Genomic DNA, 19,991 nt, shown 5'->3' on the forward strand with positions numbered 1-19,991 from the left:
CTTGCGGAAAAGCTGTTGGCCAAGGCCAATAAATCAATCCTCCTTTTTCTTTCTCTGTCCTGTTTGTTTCTTTTCCACCTCCAGAATTTTCTTCCTTGCAGAAGGGAACCACATCTAACAAGGTGCCGCTTTGAAATACATCATGCTTGAAGCCAACGTGCTAATTATAGATTAATAAGAGGTAAAACTCTGTTGAAATGACATAGTGAAAAGCATCCAAGCTGATCAGGTTTAGAATGTCATCAAATATATTATGGTCGCTTAATATCCTACGTTTAACAAGACCCTGCATAATCTTCTAAGCCCCATGACTCACTGGCACCAGCTTTTGCTCAGAGAAGTGAAGTTAGAATTCATTTCAAGTTATTTTGTGGTAACCGGGCTCTCAGACCTGAGAGTTTTTACAACCCCAGTCAAGGTATGTCTAATATTTCCAGCCTGACACGGCAGCAACCTACAGATGGAAAAAGTAAATGAAATGAAGTAAAAAAAGTAATGAAAGTAAATGAAATCGAAGTGTTTAACAGGCTTCACACGTTTCATTTATTTGGATTTGAACTGAGGAGCTGAGCTGAGCCTTGAATCGCCAGCGAAGGAAGAGTGTAATTACTTGTCATTATCTTCATTCCGATTTACAAATAATGTTTCTGGCTTTATTTTATTCAATGCTTAATTTAAAAATAATGATTAAAAATTAGCCCTTGGGCTACGTGCTGGATGGTAGCCCGATGCGTTATTACTTCTCCTTGGGACTCCGAAAACATCTAAATGGACTGAGAGCGAAAATGAAGATTTCTCACCCAATTAGTTATGATGGAAGGACAGGGCTATGGCTTAAGCATTTCAGATTTTAATTGTTCTAAAGCGACGAGGTATTTCACCAGAATCAGCACGTAAATGTTGGGAGAAATCCCACTTGCTGAAAGGTGGTGGTGCGTGTCTTTGGTATCCCCTCCGCCTCGCACAGAGGCACACACAGCACCGCGTTTCTGGGTCTGTGTACACACACACACATAAGAAAATCGTGGGTGACTGCATATCTGTACGGACACATAAATTTGACTAATATGTTTATATGTTCAGTGGCTGGAACAGCAGCAAAATAAGTGTTCCCTGATTTAGAGCATTTTCCAGGTGCTGCAAACACTGATGAACCAAAATCCTTATGTAGAAAATGAATAGTTGCCTCACTCATACAGATACACATCCCCCCAAAAAAGGGAGAAAGGAAGAAAAAGAGAGCGAGAAAGAAAGGAGAGGAAAGGGGAACTCGGTTTATTCTCATTTGTTTATCTCTAGATTTTTCCCCCTTTCTGCAAATTCATTTGAATAGCTTTCAAGCTGCAAAATGGAAATGTGGCTCCTGCCCTCTATTTCAGCAGCAGCGTCCTGGCAACAGAGCAATTTTCTATCATCAAGGATAAATGGCATCGAACAGAACATTCTGATAAAAAAGAAAAAAAGCTTTAGCCCAAGAAGCCCATGATTGCTGCCCTTCCTGTCTGTCATCCCTTTACAAAATCCTCTCCTCCAAACCTGAGCTGCATGCTGTCAGAGCTAATAATGTCTTCTAAAGAAAAGGGGAAGAAACAGCATTCATGCACAATGTTCCCATTTATTACATAGAGTGCTTATTTTAAAATTGCAAATATCTTTGTTTGGTTCACTGCAAATTAAAACCAAGATGTAGGAAGTTACACGATGCGACAATTATTCATGTCACAGCAGAGCATCAAACCCTCTTATCTTGCTCTTCTATTGGTTAATATGTGTGTGTATGCGTGTGCATGCGTTGTGTGTATGTGTGTAACGCAGGGAATATCCCTTGTTGTGAAAATAAAAACCACTTCAGGTAAGTCTGTGTTTTGTTGTTTTAGAGCAAGGGAGGGGGGAAGAAGTCATTACCGAGATGCAGTAGGAAGAGGCTGTGCATGTGCTGCCTTCGCAGTTCCGCAGAGGGTTAAGCCCCCGGACTCACAGAAGCCTGTCGGGGGGGCTGCTCTGGGAATGGGGTGCATCGCTGGGGTGGCGGGGCTCTCTCGGTGCTCCCGTGCCGGAGCCGCCGCTCGGCTCCCGCTCCTCGCCCCACCAACACCCCGCAAACGCACTGCCCAGGGCTGCTGCTCTCTGGCTGTGAAAGGACTCTCGATAATAAATAAATCTGCAGGAAGAGTCCGTTCGAGCGGATCTTCAGCGTTCAGAGATCATCCTGGGGAGGGGGGCATTACACAGCTCGGAGCTGTGGCCAGAACCCCTCGCCCGCCGTGTGCAAGGGCAAAGCAGCGCTAGAGCCGGACACGCCGTAACGCGGCACAGGCCGGGGACGGCACAACCCGCCACCGCCCGAGCGGCCGGGGGAGCAGCGACCGGCCCCTCCCGCCGACCCGACGGGCCGGGAGAGGAGGGAAGGAGCGAGGGCCGCCGCCGAGCCCCCGCACCCCGCACCTGCGCCGGCTGGCGGATGGGAACAGCCCGACCGGGAGGGCTAAAAATAACCCTCCGGGCGGGATGACTTCATAGGGTGCTTCACCGTTTCGGGGCTTTTCTTGGCGTCGAGACGTGACGCCGCGGCGGGCAGCCTGCGGGCCGGGGCCCCGGCGGGCGGCGGGGGGCCGGGCAGCGCGGGGGGCGGGCGGCAGCACGGCCCGGACGGGCAGGGGCAGCGCGGCCCGGGCGGGCAGGGGCAGCGCGGCCCGGGCGGGCAGGGGCAGCGCGGCGACCCCCGCGGCGCTTCGCCCCCACCCGCCGCAGCCGCCCCACCGCGCGGCCGTTGAGGCCCGTCCGCCGCGCGCATGCCCCGCGCCGTGGTCACGTGCCGCGCGGGCGGCGGTAACGGCGCTGAGGAGCGGCCGCTCCGCGCCAGCCCGCGCTGCCGCCCCGGGGGGGCCGTCGGAGGAGTCCCGGCCCACGGCCAGAGCGGAGGGAGGGGACCCAGCCCCGAGGCGCCAGGTGGCAGCGGGTTTCCCTTCCCGGCGGGCGCCCGGCCGGAGCCCTGGGCATCGCTCTCCGGGGACACTGTGGGCTCCCCGCGGCTGCCGGGGGGACTCCCGGGCGGCTGCCCGTGCCCTCGACGTGCGCACCGGGACATGGTCGCGCCGCTGCCGCAGCTCCGCTCCCCCCGGCGCAGCTTGCTCGGCCACTCGCAGCGGTCTGTTCGGCAGCGTTCCCGAAACAAAACCAACTCCCAGTCACCCATTTAAAAAGCCAGGGTCGGGGCTTATGCCGGGGGCCTGATCTTCCTCCTTTCCTCATTCTCACGCACAAGGGCTACACCACCACCGACTCTTGCTTTGCACGGTGGAGGAAGGACCGCAACCAGTCCCGACCCGGTTTAGTGAGAACCTGTGAAGTTTGATCAGCGTCCTGAAAACTTGCACAAAACTTATTTTATCCACAGGCCAAAGGCCACCTGCCAAAAAACAAACAAAAAAAAAGCCGAAAACACAAGGCATTATTTATTTACCTAATTTTTTAATCTATATATATTCATATAAAATTAAGCGAACTCTTTAAAACTTAATTTACACGCGGCGGAGTCCATGAAAGACTTCTTGCCCTGTCCTAGCTGAGGGCTGCGGGCAGACCATTTGATTTATTTTCATTTTTCAAAGGAATGGAGAAAGTCGTCCGATTAGTAGTGGTATTATTATAATCTCCATTCTTAAACCTTGAAAGACCCTTGTAAACAATCGGCTCCTTCTCCCAGCCCGGTTCCCACCGCCGCTTAGTAATGACTGGAAGATTAATGAGGCTTTTTTAGCAACACCTGTCTTTTTAAGCTGTCGACACAACCAATTAATACTTTTAATTACCGCTACAAGGAAACTAACCAGAACCTTTCTGATTCGATTTGGCCGCTGAATTTTATCCCCTCCGAAACGAAGCAGCCCCAAAGCGAGGCCGAGTGGCCGAGGGGGGGCTGCTTTTGCTGCTAGTTTATTTTGCCTCGGGCAGGATGGGGGGAATTACTTGTTTGGGGGGAATCTTTTTTTTTCTTCAGTTTATTTCGCTTCGCTTTCCCCCGCGCCTTTGGGAGTATTTTGCTATCCCTTTCATGAAGAAGAAAATAAAAGCGCTTGCTGACAGGACCGCGAATCGCATAAGTCCCCCGGCTCCCCGAAAACCAGCCTCTCGCACCGGCGGCCGTGGAGACGGCGGGGAAAAGGCTGGAGGTAGCAAGCGGCCGCTCGGACCAAACTTAACATAAAGATAATTAGTGCGGGGAGGGGGGCGCGATCCGGCTCGCACCGACTTCAGGGCAGTTTTTACGAGCTGTTTCAACGAAAGGGCGAGAGTCCCGCCGGCGGAGCCGGGAAGGACCGGGGGCAGGCGGCACCAGAGCCGTGCAGAGCGTGGGACGGCGGTCTGAGCGCCGGACGTGAGCTCCACGCTCACCTCGGGGCTGGGCTATTCCCTTCGTGCACCTCCTTTTCCTCGAGGGTCCCTGATTTTCATTTGAGAAATCAAACAGTCTAACAGGAGATGGGGCAAAAACTTGGACAGAAAGTGTGTTTTACGTCAAACGGAATGAGTGCCCTCCAAAGTTCACAGGCGCCCATGAGCGTTGCCGGCAGGGCGCCATCCCCTCCTTGTCCAGAGACCCCCTCTTAGCCACAGGGTGTGCGGGTCTGCGTGCCCGCTTCCACACCCGCCCGGAGTGCTGGAAAATGGGGCTACCAAGGGACCTCCGACCTTCTCCTGGGGGGACTGCAGAGGGTGTGACAAAACCTTGCACCCACGCACGACTGTCCCAAACCGACGTGAGGGGAACAGCAGCGTGCGGAACCGAAGCGGGAGCACCCAGCTCGGGATGTTTAACCCCGGCCCGTCCTCGGTGGACTTTTCCCTCTACCCCCCAGCCCCCAGCTACAGTATGTGCGTTGCTGGGAGATCGTCCGATGGCAAGTCGGGAGCTGGGAGTCACAAAGCTGTGGTCTTTAGGTTAAACAGATGCCTTTCTGCCTGGTAAAGCACCCCGTTCAGCCCTTGCCTGCTCTCCTTTCTGTTATGTTTCATGCTGCCCAGGCCTCGCAGAGTTATGCCGTAAAGGCGATGTCCCACATTAAAACAATATGAATTCGAGGAGGGATCCTGAATATGAATGAGATATGTGGTCGTATGACTGCTTTTAAGCTGTACTTCTCCGAATATGGCTTTAATTAAATGTCTTCCGGCTCTAAAAGATTACATGTTGTGCAAAATATATCCTAGCATGAAATTTACTTCCACGATACGAAATTAGGTTACTTATAAATGTCGCTTCTCCTCGTGCTGCTTTCTGTTTTGTTGAACAGAAAGCTCCAACGAGGAAAGAGGGTTGGGATAATATATTTATAGAGGCACGTGTAACAAAACCTGCCAGAAGTGGAGTGGGTGAGGGCTGCTTGCTTAAATGCAGACAATTCACAAAACAGGCAAGTTAATACAGATCTGATTTGTTTCAGATCCAGCTGTCAGAACCCTGGGATGTCTCCTGCGTCTCATGCTGCAGATATCTAACGTGCTCTTACCGCCTTCCCCAAACCGTCCCTTCCTCCTGCATTTTTTCCCTGCGAGGGATGCTCGGGGCTGGGGAGAGGGGTCAGGGCAAACAGGTGGAGAAAGGTGATGATGTCCACTCGCGAAAAATAAAAATAATTCTTGGCGGGATGGAGGATAGCGCCATGGTGAGACTGGGATCAGTTGATCGGGCAAAGCAGTTTCACTCCGTCAGTGAAATCGCACTCGGTGTCAAGATCTTTCCCGCTCCGGACGGTGGATGCCTGGGAATTCACGTTGCTGGAGGCGATGCCCTGTTTGTCTGTTTCTTTTTACGCCCTCAGATACGGGACCTCACCTAGCTGAGTTTCTACAGGGAAATCAGATAATGGATCCCTCCGGATTGCCTTTCTAAATTAACTTTTAGATTTGTTTTTATAGTCCGTTAAGACCCTGACAAAAGAGGCTGTAGCTAGATACAGATACGAGATAAACATATAAAGCAATCTCACTACACGGGAATGAGTGAAGAACTCTCATTGCAATCTACTCTAGTTAACGAGGCTGCCTGAAGAAACAAGTAAAGCCGAGATATTTACTTCTTTTCCTATTAAATAAACCTCAATAACTGCATTGACTTTGCTCAGTGTTTACTACATTTCCATTCAATGCTTGGGTAAATGCATCCCTAAAGGTAGAGTAAATAATTGCACTGATCTCAACAAGGGAAATGTGTAGGCATCTGAAGTGTACTAAAAATAAACGAAGGCGAAACAGACTGAAGAGAGAGGACACCGCGCTCATTTGCCGCAATTAAAGCCTCTGCTTTCTCTCGCCGGAATCCGAGGCTTCCCGAGCGCAGCCGAGGTGACACGTTCCCCTCGGGTGTCACCGGGACAGGAGCCGAGCGGCCGTGGGGAGCCGCGGCTCGACCCGTCGCGGCCGGGCTCGGGAGGGCTCGGCGCGGCGCTTGGCTCGGAGGAGAAACCGGCCGCTACCGCAGGAGAAATTGCAGCTTCTCTCATGACTTAAAAGAGCCTCGAGTTTCCATTCGCCTCCGAGCCCTTCCAAGATAGGCACTTAAGAGCAGTGGTGTTTCTTTTTTCTTAAATTTAAATTGGATGGCGTCTTCTTCCTCTGCCAGAAGAAGTGTTTTTAAATTGTTGTTGTTTCTTCTTTCATTTGAAAAGAAAACAAAACAACAGAAGTGCCCGCTAAAAACAACATCTCTGTTTCAGCAGCACCCGAGCAGGCGGGGACGCCTGCCAAGTGAAAGCCTCACAGGCGGAGGTCTGCAAACCTGCGGCTGCGTTGGGGGATGCTCCCCCTGACCCACGAAGGGGAAGGTCCCCCCACGCTGCTCCCACGTAAGGCTCCCAGCGGAGTGGCTAGGAGGGCAAACCCACCCGCTCAGACTCTTCACGGGGATTCCGCACGCCGGGACCAGTCTCGCCGTGTGGGCGAGAGCGAGAGAGAGCTGTCCCCGGGGTTTCGGCTAAGGCGACGTGGTTGCACACCTGGCCAGGTGTGGGGAAAGGAAGGCGGCCAAGCCCAGCCCTGCGACCCTCTACGCCGGGGTCCCCTCCCGCATTCGGGCAGCCACTCGTCTGAAGCCTAATTCCATTTTAAAGCAGATATCCAACGCACCCCTCCCCCCAGATACGCACACCCCCCCATCAAGGAAAACAACTAACTACAACAACACGACAAAACATTAACCAACAAAAAGCCCCGAACTTTTGCAAAGCCACACATTGTATGAATCTGGCTGTAAGGTTTTAATTACAGCGAAGGCTTCGCTACAAATCTGTACAAGAGACAGTGGCTGGTTCCCTCTGCATCTTTCCCCTTCTGACTCCTATTATTTTGACCCAGGCTACAATATAGAGAGCGGCGTGTGTGATCCATCTGCGAAGCTGGGCTGGGGTTTAGCCCCCCCTCCGCCTCCCTGCCACTTCCTTCACACTCGCGGTATGGAAAGCCATTGACGCCTGCCTGTCTGTTATAATGTTAGTGGGTTGAAATCCAGAGAAGCCTCCGCTCCGCTCTTGCTCTCGCACTGGCAGCGCTCAAATTCCCCAGTCTCTCCTTAAAATAGCTCGCTTCCCGCTTGGGGAGGTGACCTCCTTTTGCGGGAGTCTTTGCTCACCACTCAGCTGCTATTAAGACGATGGCAATATGACATGCTGGCAGAAAGAAAGAAGACCATGTGTTTTGGGGTAAACAGGACTGAGAGACCGGGGCGAAAAATGCTATCGGCAGATATAAAGCGAGATATTTTGTTGTTGCGTCTCTGGGAGCTGTAAACAACGCGGGCAGTGCCGCGCTGCCAGGGCAGGACGGCGGCTGCCGAGCCGTGCCGTGCCGTGCCGAGCCGAGGAGCCGCATTGCACAGCCGCGTCGTGCGGCCGCGGACACCCGCGGAGCGCCACGGCCGCGCGGGGCGGGGGAGCAAGTTCGGCGGCCGCCGAAGCCGCGTCCCATGCGGGGAGAGCCCCGAAGCCTCCCCGCAAAAATGCATCTGGAGAGGATCGCCGACAGCGGGAATATTCTCCGTCTTTCCACCTCTCTCGAGATTTTCCCACCACTGCTCTGCAGGAGACCCCCACTCTCTCCCGAGAGCCTTTAGATTGCTTTGTGCATTCCGTTCTGTCGCTAAAAAACAGGGCTCAGGCACTAACCTTCTCCTCCCCCTCTTCCAGCATTTCTCTGCCACTTTTAAAAATCCTGTTGCACGATCCGCATCATGCATGTATATCTGCTTTCCATGGAAAAAAACACACGGAGTAACATCATTCCTGAAATAATCTTCTCTCGGACTTTCCCCGCCACTCTGCTCAGGGTGGGACAGAAAACACTCTCTTGGACTCTGGTGTGAATTGGGGAAGGGGGATATAGATTCCCAGAGAACAACCCTCATCCCCTGCGCACTGCGCGCAGGAACCCCCCCAACGACAGCATCTTGGGGGAGTCTCGCCTGATGAACGCCATCAGCTATCACACACCCTCCAACAAACAAGATGAACAATCTCGAAGAGGGTCTTCGCTCGCAGAGCCCACCCGTGCAAACACCACAGCAGGACTTCCCAGAAAGGAGGGGGACGAGAAACAGAATGTTTATTTTCCCCCGTTGTTATTGTTGGACACTTGAATAAGTGAATGAATGAACGGAACAGAAGGTGCTTGGAGGCATATAGGAAGCCTCTGGCCTCTTATATTAACTTCCTATTATACCCTAAAAATAGAACCCCGTTTCCTGTAGTTCGTCAGCTCCTTCCAACTGTTGTGTCTGTTGTGTGACATCTTTCGTCTCACAAACGTGTCTTTAAACCACGCACACACGCTTTGGTCTTTTGAAAGTACTACCCGCAAAGATCATTAAAGGGACGCGGTTTAAGGTGACACGGAGGACCGGTAGCACGAAGTCACCCAGTCCTGGGGCACAGGCAGCCCCGTGCGCCGTGCCACGCTCTCCGTCCCTCACCGCGGCAGCGGAGCGGCCGAGCACCGGGGAGGGGCGGGGGGGAAAGAAGGCCGCCCTGTCCCCTCGGCTCTCAGCCAACCTGGGTGAGGAGAAGGACTGGCCCTAATCCTGCTCTGGGTGTAGAGGCGTCCCTGCTCTCCAGGCGAGCGAGGGTGACTTGCGAAGCGTACCCCCAGGGAAGAATGAACCGGGGGGTGAGGGGAGGAGAAGCCCGGCCGAGGATACGCGGCCAGGGCGCGGAGTTGCCTGGGGTCCGGTGCGGGCAGGGCGCGGAGCAAGGCGCAGGGTGCATCCCTATCGTCCTCTGCCAAGGCTGCAGTGTCCCTCTCCGGGAGCTCGGCTTTGGCCAGGTAACCACCGGAGAAGCCAGATAGGGAGGCAGCATACGATGAGCTCCTGCTGCCTTTTCCCAGAGGGGTGGACGGGTGCTCCCAGGTGGCGGTGTGGGGGCTCCCGCCCCAAGGCAGTCCCTAGCCGTCCCCTAACTCGCACCTTGCCCCAGCCCATCCAGCCGGCCCCGGCAGGCAGATGCCCGCCGTGGGGTCCCGCCACCGCAGGTCCGCACCCCACTCGTGGCTGCTGCCTCCTCGCTTTCGGAGACACTTCAATGCGAGGGGAATAGGTGCTGCGGAGCGTCCGCCCCCCCACACACTTTCTTGAGTCATCCACCCTGAAAATGAGCACCTCACTGCTCTGGTGCGTCCAGAGCTATTGATCCAGGTCTAATTTCCCCAGAAGGAGGCCTGTAACGGAGCTCGGCTGCACGCAAGGCGGAGCCGGGGAGGGCTGGTGCCCGGCAGCGCGGGCTCCCGGCGGCCAAGGACCTCCCGGTCCCCTCGGCACCCCCCGCCCCGCCGGCAGAGCGCGGGGCCTGCCTGCCCCTCGGATTACAAATACCCCTACAGCTGCTGCCTCTGCCAGGGCACGGCTCGGGCCCCTATTGCCCCCCAACCCCGGCCCCCTTTACCTTCCGCCCCCCGGTGCGAGTAACGGGGAGGGGGGGAGGGAGGCAGGGCGGCAGGGCAAGTGGGCATGAGGCAGCTCCGTCGGGCAGGCACCGGAGCCCTGCCGCACCAAGCTGTGCTGTACCGAGCCGTGCCATGCCAAGACGTGCCACGGTGCCCCGGCCCCGCCGCGCTCCCCCTCCCCGCAGGCGCGGATCCTTCGTGCCACAGGCGGCGTGGAAAAGGGGAATGGGGGGGAAAGGGGGGGCTACAAAGAAAAGAAAACAATAAATATTGACAAGAATCGTGACTCCTTGCAGCCGAGTCATTAACATCGACCAATCACCGGCAGCTCCATATCGAGAGATTTGCCTAATTAAATTGGGGAAAATTATTGGTGTGAGGCTGGATGGAGTCAACTGTCCTGACGACAGGCGAGGATGGCTGAGCACTGCAGGGAAGAGCACCGCCGGGTGCCCAGCCCTTCCCTCCCGCCGGTGCTCCCGCACCGCCGCGGCATTGCCGCTCCCCGTGACCCCCACCCGCAGCCGCTGCCTGTCCCGCGGGCGCGACACCCACTCGTCCCACCGCAGAACGTCCGTCAGCTAGGCTGAACGACAGATTCACATGCGACTTCATTTTCTGCCTATCGAAGGGAGCAGCTCCTGCAGACTCTCCCTGTCTTTTCTTCTTTTTTTTTGTTTCACGTTGCGTGACTCAGACGCCTTATTCCCTTCGCTAAGGCGGCATCTAGGTATTATTTCAAACCGGTCTCTTCTGCCCAACTTTCCGCCATTCTCGGGTTAGCGTCCATTATGCGGCAGGAATTATTTCGAAATAAGAAAGCAACGTGTTGCAAACACTCCCCAGCCCATTTTCTGACACCTTTTGTTATGCATGCTCTTGCTGCTGGAGAAAATGCTAGTATGTGCACCTGCGAAAAAAAGCCTTCATGATGTTAACAGCAAGCTGGAGGGTATAAAGCAATAAAACTGCCAAATGTACCTGTTCCTATTGAATACCTTACCTACACCTAAGAATAAAGAGTCTCAGTAGGAATTCTTTACCTTCTCTTCCCCTTTCTCTATATTTTTATTCATTGTAGATTTGTAAACGCATGGATCGGGTTACCCTTTCGCGTGTTAAAGTGGAACTCTTGTTAAAAGCAGGAGAACAAGGCAAGACACTTACAACTGCATTCAGAGTTAGTGAACCGACTCCAAGGGCTCAAGAAGTGAAACAACGATAAGAGGGTGGGTAAGGGGGCACAAAACATCCCAACCGCAAAGAAAAAAAGACACGCATCCCTCATATCCCCCCTGAAATAAGCCAGCTGAACTATAAATGCCGAAGGACTACGGGTTATGCCCTGCCACCGATCGAGCATCGCTTCGCATGCCCCTTCCCCCCACCCCCATGGACCGTGTGGTATGCAAAGAGGGGGCTCACATCCCCCGGCTTCCCAGAGCTAATGACCGGGCTGCGCAGAAACAAAACCCGAAAATAAATTAATAAAGATAGAGGGGAAAATATATCCCAGAGTGAAAAAATAAAAACTCTCTAAATATTTCCAAAAGCGACGCGTTAAGAAAAAAAAAAAATTCTGCAAAATTTAGAAACCAATCCTCAGGCAATGTCGCTGCGAGAGGCAGTGTCAGGACCTGTGCTGCGTCTGGGGATGTCTCTGGGCTGTGCGGGGTTTTGCAAGCGGCGGCTGCTGGTACCCGTGTTGCTTTTCAAAACCCGAAGCCTCCAGCCCGTTTCCCCATCTAGAGCAACTTTCGGATTTCTCAAGGCTTAGCGAGTTCCGCCGGGTCCTTCTTACCTCAGTCCTCTCCGGTGGGGTCTGTCTCTGGAGTTCATGCTTAGCTGGACGCGAGGAGATTTAAGCGAGGGAAAGAGGGGGAAAAAAGAGAGAGGGAGTGAGAGAGAGAGAGGGGAGAGAGAGGAGAGGGGAGAGAGAGCGATCCTCTGCCTTGCTGGATCAAACTTAATGTCTTTCCCCAGTCCATCTTTGTAAGAGAAGTGGTAATACCACCTGGATGTTCGGATATAAATCCCCTTGCAAATAATAAATGGATTAATAATAACAAGGTATGAAGTTCTTTTTATAGAAAAAAGGAGAGAATTGAAACTAAATGCGGCAGTTAGACAACCATTTTGATAAGAGGATAATTGAGGCGACACTGGTGTATAATTAGAGGATAATTTATGCTATATCCACTTTTATTCCACCTCCCAAAATAAACCCAGTCCATAATCATTACAGGCAAATTGTTCTGAATTTTATAGCAGCAATTTGAACAAAGTACTGCAGTTAATCATGGGAGATTTTTGTGTATTCCTGATTAGAAGTCTAATTGCCTCCTTCCAGAAAGTAAAAATAACTGTAAAACGACTCTATTTTTATCATTAACAATGTTGACAATAAAATAAAATCAACTGGAATTGTAATCTAAAGACAAATTTAGGGCGCAGGCACTTTTTTTTTTTTTTCCTTGGGTCGTTTATATCCTAATCAAGCTTTTGCCAAAACCGCCAACCGCACGTAGCCATTTGCATATATTTGAAAGCGATTACGGGAGCTGCTGCTGCTGCCGCCGCTGCTTTCAGCGGGGAAAAAAAAAAAAAAAAAAAGAAAAAGAAAAAAAAGAAAAAAAAAAAAAAAGAAAACGCGCTGCGCGTCGCTTCGCCACAGCGAAAATACCGCGCAAGGCCGGGGGGGGGTCCTTGTGTTGAGGGGATGTGTGATTTGGGGGGGGGGTGAGGGGGGATGGGGACAGGCGCTCCCCTTTTCCCCCACCCGCGCGCGGGGTGCGGAGCGCGCATTGCGCGCTCCGCACCCCGCGCGCGGGTGGGGGAAAAGGGGGGGGCAGGGGGGTGGTGGGGGGAGGGGGGCGGGCGCGGGCAGCGCGCGCGCTGCCGGCGCGGCGGGGCGGTGACGTCAGGGGGTTGAGTGACCAATGAGGGAGGCGCTGCCCTCCGGAGACGAACCATTCGACTTGTGCGCGTCCCTGCCCTTCAAGTCGAAGCGCCGGAGCCCCCAACTTTCCCGGCTCCCACCTTAACCCCCCCACTCCTCCCCTCCCTCCCTCCCTCCCCCCCCACAAAAAAAAAAAAAAAAGAAAAAAAAAACAACCACCCCACGCGCCGGAGCGGGGGGGGGGGGGGGCGGGGGGGGTAGAGGGAAAGAGCGGCGTAAAAAAGCGCCGGGAGTAGCCCGCCCTCCCCCTCCACACACCCCGCACACCGCCCTCCCCTTCCTCCCCTCCCTCAGTGAACGAGGCCCCTCGCACAACGGCTCCTTGGAGAGAAGGGGGGGGAAAGAAAAAAAAAAGGCGGAAAAGAAAAAAAAAAAAAAAAGAAAAGAAATTAAATTAAATCACCGCCGCCTCTCCAGCGGTGCCGCGGCGGGTAAGGGGAGCGGCGGTGGCTGGGCAGAGAGGAGGCAGAGCGCGGGGGGCGAGCCGGGGAGCGCCGCGCTCTCCCTCCCAAACTTTGATGATGACCATGACTACGATGGCTGACGGGCTGGACGCGCAAGACTCCTCCAAATCCGCCTTCATGGAGTTCGGGCAGCAGCAGCCGCCGCCGCCGCAGCCGCCGCCGCCGCCCCACTCCCAGCAGAGCTCGCCGGCCATGGCCGGCGCCCACTACCCGCTGCACTGCCTGCACTCCGCCGCCGGCTCGCACCCGCACCACCAGCATCACCACCACAGCTCGCCCTACTCCGGCAGCGCCGGCTCCTACAACCACCGCTCGCTGGCCGCCTATCCCTACGTGAGCCACTCGCAGCACAGCCCTTACCTCCAGTCCTACCACAACAGCAGCGCGGCCAGCCAGACGCGGGCGGACGATGCAGGTGAGCCGGCACCGCTTCCCTAACCCGCTGCCAGCTTCTCCCCCCACCTCCCTCCATCCCCGGGCCTCTCCCCGGCCACCCCCGGCCATCTGCATAACAAACCCCACCATGCCCCCCGCTCCTGCCGGGGGAGTTGCCGGCCCTGGGGTGCGCGGGGCGACGGGGAGAGAAGGGGGTCGCCTGTTCCTGCGGCCCTTCCACGGGCCTACTGCTCCGGTACCCGGCGGAGGGGCCGCCGCGCTCCCCCCAGCCGGCGGCGGCTGCCGGCGGTACCGCGGCGCTGGGCACCGGCGCCTCCCCGCTCGCCCCGCGGCCGGCGGGCAGGGGGCTGCGCTCGGCGTTCCTTTGTTACGGCGGGACCGGCTTTAGGCAAAATTCCTGCTAACACCTGAGGAGTGAAAGTTTCCAGGCGAGCGGGTCGCATTCCGCTCGGGGGCCGTCTGATTTATGTATTTTTTTGCAGAGAACCGCTCATTTGTACATATTCATCCGGAGGGGCACGGCAGGGGAGGTGAGGTGGGGGAAAGCATTGTTAAATGTCTCGGACTGGTGATTCACTGACCACCAAACTGGAGAGGCGAAGTCAATTAGCTGGGTAAAACCTGGATGGCCCTGGAGCCAGGCATCCCTTCACGAAGCCAGCGCTGCAGTTTTATGCTTTGGGGTTGTTTTTTTTCTTTTTGATATTATGATATTTTTTCTGCCCCGGGGGAAAGGCAGCGTGCCCACTATGCCCGGACTGTTGTTTTTGCTCCCGGTAGCTCCCAAGCAGCAGCGTGTGTCGCGGCGTGTTTTTAAGGAGCCGGAGCCTGTGTATACGCGATGGTGTTGAACCGGCGTCGGGGCAGGCTGCTGGCTTTTTAGGAGCTCCTGCAGCCAAAATGCCCACGTCAAATAGCTAAGGAGGGTGGTGTTTCAGCTGTGTTGTTTCGCTTGCAGATCAGCAAAAAACCACAGTGATTGAAAACGGTGAAATCAGATTCAATGGAAAAGGGAAAAAGATTCGGAAGCCTCGAACCATTTACTCTAGTCTACAACTCCAGGCTTTAAATCATCGCTTTCAGCAGACTCAGTACCTGGCACTTCCAGAGAGAGCTGAACTGGCAGCTTCATTAGGACTTACCCAGACACAGGTAATTACTGGGAATCCCAAATCACCGAAATCCTGCGCGAAACATAAAGGCCAAGCCAAGTACGTTCCTCCCTAAACGCTTTGGCCTCCGTATGGGAACGGTGGAAAAGGTAACGCACACGGTCCCCCATCTATATGTGATAGAACGACAGATGCACGACAGAGACGCCGGTCTACCGCAGAAGGAGCTGAATGTGCCCTTCCCTCAGCCCTCTGGCGAGCAAACGCTCGCTTTTGACGCCACGCGTTACATTTTTTAATTGCTTATATTTTCGGATAATTCCGGCACCGAGATGTAATTGCCTAGCTGTGAGAAGGAGAACAAAGCAAAGGCAAGGAATCGCTGGGCCTGAGGTAGAGCTAAAAGCAAAGCAAAGCTGCCTTGTAGCAACCTATAGGTAGAGAGGAAGCAGGAACAAGTTAGGAAATACCTGTAAAATCAATAGTAAATTCACCCTGGATGACTAAAGCAAATGCAGTGGTTACCCTTGGGCAAAATGTACGAAAGGTGATAATAGATCTGAAGATCAAAGACCGCCGTGTACAAAATTGTAGCAGGTTAAGCCATAGTTAAGTGTGGTTGGAGTAGCTGTGCCATTCTGCTAATTTAAGTTTGAAAGACACATGAGGCATTACAGGCTTCCCAGCTTGGGGTTTGTGGAGAACTGCATGGATAGATGGGATCAATTCGGGTAAAATGTAATCATGGGAATTTATGAGCTTAGCAAATAACTTCAGGATTTTATCATTGTCATTGATAGCAGTCGCTTCCAGCCAGCGATTTTTGAATACTCAGCAAACATTAAACATGGGAATAGACTTCATGATTTTACAAATGGGATTTAAGTATCTTTAACATGCACACTCTGTCTCTCTTTCGCTGTCTTGCTTTCTCGCATGCATAGATTTAGGGGCCCGATCCTGAGCATGCAGCTAGACGAGCACTCCTGCTTATACACTAACATTACAACTGCAAAGTTTGCAAGGTCAAATACACACATGGGAGTTGGTTTACTTGTTTGCTTCACTTAAAAAATATGTGTTTATGTATGTCTTATGTGCATATATCATGCCTATAATAATTCTGACCTGCCGGGGTGGGCCCGATCCTTGCACACCTCATCGAGTGCAGGCTCCCTCCTTGGGAGTTCTGCTGGATTAGGAGCAGGATGGGAACCAAAGCTATTCTGATAGACAGTTACTCTCCGAGATAAGATAATTTTACTATCTATAAAAAAACCCTTTAAAAATAAAGCCACCATCCTGGTTCCATTGTGCCTCCTCTTGCATCACATCAGCAAGGACCACTCGATCGTGCATGTTTTCGGATGCACGATTTCCTTGTAAGATGCCCTTTGTCTATTGGCTCCTGTCTCCTGGCACAAAATCATATGATTGCCCGTGTTTGACAACAGTTTGCCCAAATGATCAAATGGCCTCCAAAATTCTGAGTGAGGCGTGAAAACAGGAGAGCTCAGAGCATATATTCTGTTTCAGCTCGATCAATCTGCCCTGCTCAGGGAAAATAAGGTTCCAGGTGAAAACCTTCATCCCTCTCGCTTTCCAGCTCCGCTTTGCCCCTCTTGTTCTCTCTAGCTACATCCAGAGCCCGAGAGCAGCAGTAGCTCATCCTCCTTCTCCTCCTCATCCCCAGATCCACACCCGACTAGAGTGGGCTCCCAAGACCTTCTCTAGAGCAAACCCGCGGCCCCCAGGGTCTCTCCTGCCGTGCTCTGGGTGCTGACGGCAGCCTAATAACCGCTGCGTTTTGGTTTACAGGTGAAGATCTGGTTTCAGAACAAGCGCTCCAAATTCAAGAAGCTGCTGAAGCAGGGCAGCAACCCCCACGAGAGCGACCCTCTGCCCGGCTCCGCCGCCCTCTCCCCCCGCTCTCCGGCTCTGCCTCCAGTCTGGGACGTTTCAGCTTCTGCCAAGGGAGTCAATATGCCTCCCAACAGCTACATGCCTGGCTATTCTCACTGGTATTCTTCTCCACATCAAGACACAATGCAGAGACCACAAATGATGTGAATTGTCCAAGAGAAATAATCTCCCAAGAACGCCTCGTCTCGACATGGCAAGAAGTTCTCCTGCTTTGCCAAGCCGTGCCAGCTAACAGGCTCTGTGTGAACTTGTAGATGCGGCAAAGAGACAGTGTTTTGTTTTGTTTTTTTGTTTTGTTGGGGTTTTTTGGGGGTTTTTTTGGTTGTTTTTTGTTTTTGTTTTTGTTTTTTTAAAGTAACCTCAGCGATTGATCTTGAACAGAAAGACACAATTTTCATTCTGGCGCACAGAAGACACTTCTCTTTAGGATATTTTCCTTTGGACTCCGAGGCACCAACCTCTTTCTCTGTGGAGTATACGTCAAAACAAACTTTTTACAGACTTTGCACACAAGGAGAATCTGAATCTACCATGGCAGCCGTTTTTACTTGTTTAATGAGCTAAAGACATTACATGATGAAAGAGAGACTAGTCAAAGCTCCTTCATTTTTATTCACCAAATATGGACTGGGGGGGGGAGAAATAAAAGAGAGAAGAAGGGAATTAAAAAAAAAAAGAGAGAGGAAAAAAAAGGAGAACTGGTTGAAAAATGAAAATATACTGTAAGATTAGAACATTACCACGGAGCAAAACCTGCATGCTTTCTCAAAATGCAATGGGCTGCGGCTCAGAAGAAACCACCGTCTTTCCCGCGAAGAGCCCCCTCACCCGCACACACCCGCACACAGTCGGACAGACTCCCGGAGACGAGCAGGAAGGACAGAGCGAGGGATCCGCGGCATCACCCGCCGCGGCGGGCTGGGAAAGGGAGGTTCAGCTTCACCCACTGAGCGACGGGGACCTTTCCCCCGAGCAACCTTTCTGTATATATTGTTGAATTTTAGTTGTACATATACTTTGTATGTTTTTGTCTTCTTTCATATATAGAGTAAAAGCCACAAAACGCCCGCCTGGGTCCTACTTCTCTCCGCCTTAGCGGATCCCCACCTCTCCGACCTGCCCCCCCAGTTCAGCCCAGGCAGCTGGACGCTGTCCTCCCGCTTGCCTGCGCTCACAGACACCGCCACCTGAACATGTATCTGCCAGCAAAGACAGAAAGGATGGAGGGGGGGGAGCTGCTAGCGGTTTGGTTAGTTTTTAGGCTACGACTACGACAGGAGATACCGAGACCGCAAAGATAAGCCTAGAAGAAGTTTCTAATCACCCGACCGTTTCTGCTGCTATTTCACTGCTCCGCTGCTCAGCTGAGCTGAGCTTTTTCCCGAGGCAAAGCTCAGAGCTCTGCCTTTCTTCCCAAAACTTGGAAACTCCAAATTATTAAGAAAGGAGGCGCCCTCCTTTGTTTTTAAAGAGCAGACAATGCACGCTGAGGAATGCTTTACAGAGCCGTGAGAGGTGCCCAGGCACACAACACGCTGTCCAGCCGGCTCCAGCCTCACCAGCTTGTGGAAAGCACAGCAACTACTGACAAAGAAAAGCCCTTTCCTCATCCAAGCTGGGCGCCCCATACTGCGAGAATTAATGGCTAGAGACCTGGGCATCCTTCAAATTATGAACCTTGAAACCACTGAGCCATTTATCAGAAGTCAATAGAGATCCTCAGAGTGCTCCATATAATGACAGCTACATACAGTCGTGCAAAAGGACAGTCACTATAATTAGACACAAAGCAAAGACTACTTACCAATATACCAGTTTTTTTGGGGGGGTGTTTTTTTGGGTTTTTTTTGAGCAACTTCCACGCTCAGTCAGTCTTCAGAGTGGTTTAAAACCGATCAGTCTTGTCATTTTCTACCATTCGTATTGTTACATTAGGAAAAATGTTTTCTTTTCTTTTTTTCCCCTTCCCACTGTGAAACTTTGGGTTCAGAGCTCCCCAGGATCAATTCTGAACAAAGCCTCCAGCTGCAGTGCCATCCAATTTGAAGCAGACATTGGGGACAATTTAAGGTTTTTATCCACAAGAAGGTTTTTTTCCATTCTCTTAAATGCAGCCATAATTAGAGTAATTTTTCATGTAGCCCGCTGATTACAGCGTTTTTACCGTCAAAGATAATTACCTGTAATTTTCTTCCACTTTTAATACTAAAAAGCCATCTTTATTTAGATTCAGGAACAGGAAAGGCGAAACAAAAGAGGAAAATTATTCTGTTATTCATACACAAATTGCAGAGACGTAGGGCCTAAAATTGAAAATTAACCAAAATTATAATGCTGAAAAGAATGGAAGAGGCTTCAGAAGTACAGCTGGTAGTGGGGCTCACTGAATTATTCAAATGACACTGGAGAGAAAGCTACCATACATTTAAACCAACAGCATTTGTATGTGTGTGAGTGTGTGCATCTTTCAGAAAACCCTGCTTCACACCCCCCAGGCTGGACCCTGTGCGGGCTCACCCTCGCCCCCGCAGGGATACGGCAGATGCCCAAGTGAACGAGCCCCGCAGCCCGGGGAGGTCCAGCCCGGCCCAGCCGAGCCCAGCTTGGCAGGTCCCGGCCCCCACGGCCCCCGCATCCGCCTTAACCCTTTCGCTGCAACCCCCGAGTGGGGATGGCGGCGGGCGGTCCCCACCCCCGCTGGCGGGCCCTGAGTGGTAGGAGAGGGGGGCTCGCTGCTTCCCGTGGGCTTTCGGGGGGCTCGTCCTCGCCTGCACGCCTTGCCGGTGCCAGCGTGAGGGTCGGCGGGGAAATCCTCTCGGTGCGTCTCCTCCCCACGAGTGATTTCTCAGATAGGCTTAAATAAAGCCCAGACAACAAGCAAGCAAGCAAACAAATAAACGGTAATAATAATTTTTTAAAAGCGGGAGAAGGTGGGAGAGGCAGGCCTTCGAGAGCAGGGTGGCAGCGAATGGCAGCAGCGGCAGCGCCGGCTCCCACTCGCGCGGCTGCCGCCCCGGGAGACTCTCGTGAAACAGCGTCATCTATGGATGGAGCGGCAGCAGCTCCCCACGCCAGCGCCAAACCTGCCACCGCCCGCCCGCCCGCCGCCGGGCTCCGCCGCCCCGGGGCCGCCGGGATGGGCGCCGCGGAGAGCCGCGGAAAGGCGCGCTGCCGCCGCCCCGCTGCGGGGCCGGGGCTGGCCCCGGT

At 53.2% G+C, this 19,991-nt stretch overlaps 1 protein-coding gene across 1 annotated transcript; it reads left to right on the top strand.

The window, feature by feature from the left end:
* Positions 1–13,407: 13,407 nt before the first annotated feature.
* DLX6 (distal-less homeobox 6) lies at positions 13,408–16,931 on the top strand. The gene is made up of 3 exons (XM_065629834.1): positions 13,408–13,768; positions 14,708–14,901; positions 16,680–16,931. The coding sequence occupies exons 1-3, from the start codon at positions 13,408–13,410 to the stop codon at positions 16,929–16,931; spliced, it is 807 nt and encodes a 268-aa protein (XP_065485906.1).
* Positions 16,932–19,991: the final 3,060 nt, after the last annotated feature.

Source organism: Caloenas nicobarica, chromosome 2 (genome assembly GCF_036013445.1).
Source record: "Caloenas nicobarica isolate bCalNic1 chromosome 2, bCalNic1.hap1, whole genome shotgun sequence".
In the NCBI taxonomy this organism is placed as follows: Eukaryota; Metazoa; Chordata; class Aves; order Columbiformes; family Columbidae; genus Caloenas; species Caloenas nicobarica.